Source organism: Sphaerodactylus townsendi, linkage group LG08 (assembly GCF_021028975.2).
Source record: "Sphaerodactylus townsendi isolate TG3544 linkage group LG08, MPM_Stown_v2.3, whole genome shotgun sequence".
NCBI classification, from domain to species: domain Eukaryota; kingdom Metazoa; phylum Chordata; class Lepidosauria; order Squamata; family Sphaerodactylidae; genus Sphaerodactylus; species Sphaerodactylus townsendi.
In genome coordinates, this window is record NC_059432.1 from 19,635,174 (window position 1) to 19,641,588 (window position 6,415).

Consider the following 6,415-nt stretch of genomic DNA (forward strand, 5'->3'; position numbering starts at 1 on the left):
ATAACTAAGCTTATAGGTTCCAGTTCCAGCAATAAAAAAATTATTATCATGCTGCTAGATTTGTGGCAATAAGGTCCTGGTTTATAGAGGGACAACTTACTAAATCATGGAAGTTAGAGCAACTAGGATTAATGTTATCACTCACAGCATGGTTTTGGTTAGATAACAAACATAAATATAACGGCAATGCTAAGCCCAACTTGACATGAGTATTTGAATAACTTTACGATACCATTAGAGTTTGATAAGTCATTAATACCATTTTTTTATAATAAATATTTTTCCCAGGCTAAAGTGACATGATTTTTTTCTAAGTGGGAACAAGCAGGATACAATAGACTCACAGATGCATGCAAAGAAGGGAAATTTTGTACTTGGGAACAAACCAAAGCACATTAGGTGATCATCCATGGGTAAGATTGCAATTTTTGCAAAATTCAGAATTTTATCAGCTGGTAAGCCCAAAGGGAGGATATTTTTTAGAGCTCTAAAAATCTTTCAGACTGTTATGATATACTCAGGGTTTTCTAATGGACCCTTGGCAAAGTTCTATAACATCCTAGTTGAATTGGAGTATAATGATCCAGTTTATAAATCTAAATGAGAAGCAGTCTTGAGGTAGGAGATACCAATGGAAAAATAGGAAAATTACAGAGACATCTTGCACAACTAGATAAAATCAATATTTGAGAAAATGGGTTAAAATTTATGTCAAGATGGAACTGCGCCCCTGTTAGAATTAACAAGATGGTCAATAATACAACAGATCGATGTGCGGAGGACAAAGGATCCCTTATCAATTTATGGAGGAGCTGTCCAGCACTTTCTAGTTCTGGCAAAAGGTTTGTAGAATTTTGAATGACATAATGGGAGAGGAGATAGAATGTACTCCAGTGCTCATTTTGTTTGGTCAAAGGGTCCCAAAGTGGAAGAAAAAACATGGTTATTTTCAAAGGAACTTGATCTCAGCAGCAAGGATGTTGGTGGCCAAGCATTACAATCAAAAGTGGAGGCTATCTGTTGAGACTTGGCTCAGGAGATGTTGGCCCAACAATTAAGCAAACAGAAGAAGAGATTATGCAAGCAGAAATTATTCACACAAAGATGGGTTCTATTAATAAAATATTGGAACAGTATTAGGTAAAGGTAGTCTAACTTGAGCCTTATACCAATGACACACTGTGCTTTTATGTCCTACCATCACAACTTTAAGGATCTTTAACTGCAGTTAGATAATGGATTGCACTCTCTTATGTTTTAAAACCTCCCATTCCTCATAGCAGCCTTTATCATTTGTAATGCTTCAAAGCAGATGTTGATCAAAATATTATTAAGGAGACACAGAAGAATACCACAAAAACCACAGATCCTTGGAATCATCTCAAAAATCCTTCCACCTCATTGCTATACGAAGATCATCCCATGCATAAATTGTGCAAATCAATTAAGGTGGGAACCCAGAAGACACTGACTCAGATCTTATTTTCTGCCATGAAATTGACTTCTAGGTGGCTTTTGGCAAGATATCACCCCGGTCACAGCCCTGCAGAGCTACAGATAAAGAGAATAATATTGTCCTTCGTTACAGGAATGTTAAAAATGTACTCAGATCAAGCATGTGAAAAGGCTTCAGTACTCTAAAGAACTATATATAGATGCTTGGCCTACATGCAGGGCACATCACAATTTTAATGGCCAAAAAAAGTCCCTCAAAACCAATGCACATGCATGGAAACAAAATTAATCATTTGGAGGTTTCGTTAGCATCCTTGAGCAAAGGATTTATAAGACTGAATTACTTTTTAAAGGGTTTTTTTATGGCGGTCAGTAATGGTGATATGAGGAAAGGCATCCTGAAAGGGTCTGCTACCACTAGTCCCCACCACCCCACAGAGGCTGGTTGTGGTTAAGTTAGCTTAATATGGCACAGGTGGGGAGCTGCTGACAGATCTTTCTTTTTTAATTAAAAAAACTTTCAGTACCTTTGTTCTCTGCCTTCAGATGGAGGCAGAGTCACAAGAGTGAAGGCATTAATGCCCAAGACCAGGCTGTGTGAGGGAAGAGATGGCAGGTTAAGGACTAAGGGGGAAAAATCGATGTGAAGAGAAGGGGCCTTCCAGTTCTCCCAGAATTACAGATGATCTCTATACTTCAGAGATCAACTCCTTTGGAGGAAACGGTAGCTCTGGATGGTGGACAATATGGTACACCAGATTATCTAGCAGAAATAAAAGTCCAATATAGAAGACATCACACACACACACGCACGCGTGCGCGCTGTGCAGCCTCTCCCCCTAAAAGTCAGCCTTCCTGAATAACCGCTAGAAATTTCTCAAGTCAGAGTTGGCACATCTTGATTCTAATTATAGCCAGACATTTGCCCCTGGAACTCGTGAAAGGTATTGGCCGTCACCTGCTTTTCAACAGGTGGTCAAAGTATATTGCCTTTTCAGCTATCCTCACAACTGAAAACCACTATCCTCCATAGCCTGTTTCGGAAGGGAGCCATGTTGCTCTGCAGTAGTGCGTTTAGATTCGAGTCCAGCCGAAACCTTAAAGGCCAACAAGAGTTTCGAGGTGTAACATTTCAACAGTCAAAGCTGTCTGGCAAAGGAAGCTTAAACTGTATTGGGGTCCAAAGGGCTACTGGACTCCACAGACGATCCTTTTGAAAGTCATATAAGCTAATGCAGAATTTGTGGGGGGAGCTGAACTCATTTTTTGTGTTTTGTGTTTTGTTTTTGTGGGAAGAGGCCATTATTAATTAATTATTAATTAGATTAGATTTCTTCATTAGATGTTTAATTAGATTTCATAGGCAGTCCCTCCCTTTTTGGGCTTGGGGTGGCATAACTACAAATATGGGGGCAAACATAGGTTGGATGTTTTGTTCAGGTCCAGTAGTCATTATGCACCATCAGCAGAATCACTTCATTCTATTTCCAAGAGAATACATTGATCGCATAATTGCCACAGGCACTCAGTTGGAACTCAACTCAAAAGCTTCACAGTGGCCCAATTCAGCTCAGAGGCCCCCTGCCATGATCCTGTTCCAAACTGACCCCCTGCAAAACATCTGAATTGAGTTCCCAGAGAACTTGCTGGTAGGGTAGAGTAGAAAAGGAAAAGAGTTTTGGATTTATATCCCCCCTTTCTCTCCTGTAGGAGACTCAAAGGGACTTACAATCTCCTTGCCCTTCCCCCCTCACAACAAACACCCTGTGAGGTAGGTGGGGCTGAGAGAGCTCAGAGAAGCTGTGACTAGCCCAAGGTCACCCAGCTGGCGTGTGTGGAAGTGCACAGGCTAATCTGAATTCCCCAGATAAGCCTCCACAGCTCAGGCAGCAGAGCGGGGAATCTAACCCGGTTCCTCCAATTAGATACACGAGCTCTTAACCTCCTACGCCACTGCTGCTCCATATCCCTGTGGTATGGCTCCATATCCCCGTGGTGATCATCTGAAAAGATGTAACATATTGTCTGGAGCTCAGTCAAATGCCTCTGGAAAATCTGAAGGCGGGGCACCAGGACAATGCGTTCCCCTTCGTTTCTCCCCACGTATTGTTTTCAGGGGTATGAGATCTCCATTTAGCTGTCATGGCTGACAGTAGAAGGCTCCACAGAATGATCTGCAGCGGAACAGGAACAAGATTTGGGTAGGTGAAGCTAAGGCATGGTGGGTGGGGCTTAGCAGGTGTGGAGAAATATTTTTCCCCCGCCCTTCCTTTTGTCCCCAACCAGGCACCATAGAGCGGGTGGGCAGAAGTTGCAGTGAGCCTGGTAACAACATCAGGGGGAGCCAAAAAAGGGAGGGAAGAAAAGAAAAAAGGGGTGGAGAGATAAAACCAGCAAAAACCCTGTGGGTGTGCTCTTTTTGTCTGGCTGGGAGTCTCTGGGAGGAGGAAGGCTCTGCCTGGATGCAGCGGCCAGCTCCCTGCAGGCCGCGGTAAGCAGGGCCCAGTGGGATGGGTTTCCTCTTTGCTACAATACCTACTTAATTTATTTATTTATTTATTTATTAAACTTTTATACCGCCCCATCCCCGGAGGGCTCTTAAGCCGAGGACCTACCCTGATGGGCAACAACTAGTAGGCAGGGTATGTGGTAGCGACAGGGCCAGAGGACTTGCGGTTTGCTTTTCTTTCGTTTGTGTTCCTTGTTGTCTTTGGGGTGCTGTGCCGGAAAAGCTCTCTAAATTATTCTTCTGTTCTTAAAGAATTGACTTTGTGTTAAATCTTTACCAGGAGTGGACCGTTCTCTGTACCGCGTGTGCTCCCCCCCGTTTTGGACACGCTAGTGGGAGAGGAGACTGGGAAGTCCTGGTCCTTCCCAGTGGACAATCCAAAAACTGACCTGGTGGTGGCAGCGAAGCCTGGAAATAAGGTAGCCCTCTCCAGGGAAAGGTTGGCAACTCTGGGAGAGGGCAGAGGGCGAAATAGGGCCTGCAAGCCTGTTTCGCCACAGCAGGTATAAAGGAGGAACTTGACATTACTAGTATGTAAGCGAGCCAGCGGGTGTAGCGGTCAAGAACAGGTGGATTCTAATCTGCAAAATCAGGTTCGATTCCTCCCTCCACCTGAAGCCTGTCGGGTGACCGTGGGCTAGTCACAGTTCTCTCAGAACTCTCTCGGATTCGCGGACCTCACAAGGTATCTGTTGTCGGGGTGGGGAGAAGAATGGTGATTGTATGCTGCTTGGAGGCTCCTTACGGTTGAGAAAAGCGGGGTATAAATCCAAGTCCTTCTTCTTCGATGTACAGCAAGTATTATTACTAGGAAAATACACACGGAATCTCTCCTGAAGCATTTCAGTGAAAAGAACATGCACACACATACACACAACCCTTTTTTGTGTGTGTCAATTCCCATTTTGGAACGGAAAATGCGCAGGACACACAAACCACATTATAAATTGCTTCCTTCCGGCTGACCCGGCTGCACCCTCCTATTTTCAAACTCCAGACGCACCCCCAAGCCTGCATCTTCGGATGCTAAGATAAGCCACCCTATTCAGGCACAACAGATGTTCCGGAGAGCATTTTTTTAAAAAAAAAAAAATCAAAAGCCCCACGTGATCCAGGAAATATGCAAAATCAGGGAAAAAAAATAACAACTTGAAAGAACACTTGGATGCCATCCTTTCATTTGTTTGCTTGCTTGCTTTGCAACTCCGACCATGCACTTGCACTTGGAAGGGAAGCACGTTTTTTCCAAGAGCCTGGCACATCAACCACCAAGAGGAAACCGGGATCTACCCAGGTGTGATCAGCCCACTGACATTTCTGCAGAAAACAGGCTTCCATCCCGGGATTCCCCCCTCCCTCCTGCTGACACTTGCGGGAACTATGGAGCACGCCTGTGTCGCTGCTGCTGCTGCTGCAAGAAACCCTACTCGCTTACGATGCCCAGTATCGGTGAAGCGCTGTGTTGTTCACGCAGCGCGCCCTAAAGGTTGCCCCCGCTAAGGGGGCCAAGAAGCACGAACAAGGGGGCAGGGATCCCCGGCACCCACCCGCCCCAAACGCTGCCCGAGATCCCAGCAACCCGCCCGCCCCAAACGCTGCCAGGGCCTGAGATCTCCCCACGGGCAGCGTTGGCACGCGTCAAGTTGCAAGCGGACGAGAAGGGCAGGCAGGCAGGCGGACGCGTGCTTTCCTATGTATATGGTATTGTTGTGTGATATATTGCACAAAAGGCTCGCCCGTTCCCGCTCTGCCGGCGAAGGGGATGATAGCAAGACCGTAATGGAGTACGGTGGAGGTGGAGGGGGAGGGGGGGGGGGGGAGCAAGCACTTACTCCGGCAGCGCAGAGCTGGGGAAGGAGTTCTCCTGGAGGCTGAAGCAGAAGCAAGAAAACATCAGTGGGGGGAGCTCAGCGGCGCCGGCGGGCTGCTCCCGGGATCGCTTGCAGCGGCGGCACCCCCGAAGGCGGCATGGCATGGGGGGTGGGGGGGGAGGAGGCGCAGAGCCGGCGGGGGGCGGGGGGCGGGGGCAGCCCGGCTGGCTGCCTGGCTGGCACACCGAGACGGGCGACGCACCAGCCTGCCGCGCTAGCGGGCCGGTCTGCACATGCTCACAGGCGACGGACCCCCCGGGAGAGCCGGCCGAGGCTGCAAACCACAAAGCCCAGCAGGCCTTGCTGCGCGACGGATCCGGGCAGAGGCGCCCCACACGCGGGCCCCGGGGGATCGCCGCTAGGGCCGTGCAAAAGGGCGGCGGGGGGGGGGGGGTTGTCGCCCCCCGGCGTGAGTCACCCGCCGAGATTCCCTGCGCGGCTTGCGCTTTTCGCGCCCGCCTCCCTTCGGTCTCCTGGGAATGCAGCACCGACGGAGGCGGGTTTGTACGCCTGTGCTCCCCCCCCGCCCTCCCCAGTTGGGGTTGCATGGAAAAAGAACCGCTCCTCCGCCCCATTGACC

At 48.0% G+C, this 6,415-nt stretch overlaps 1 protein-coding gene across 1 annotated transcript in view; it reads right to left on the reverse strand.

Annotated features, from left to right (window-relative positions):
- The window catches only part of FAM13C (family with sequence similarity 13 member C), a 97,140-nt gene extending 91,201 nt beyond the window's left edge, over positions 1–5,939 (reverse strand). Inside the window, exon 1 of the mRNA XM_048506867.1 lies at positions 5,797–5,939. Within this exon, the coding sequence (XP_048362824.1) occupies positions 5,797–5,939 (143 nt within the window). The remainder of the gene's footprint in view (positions 1–5,796) is intronic.
- Positions 5,940–6,415: the final 476 nt, after the last annotated feature.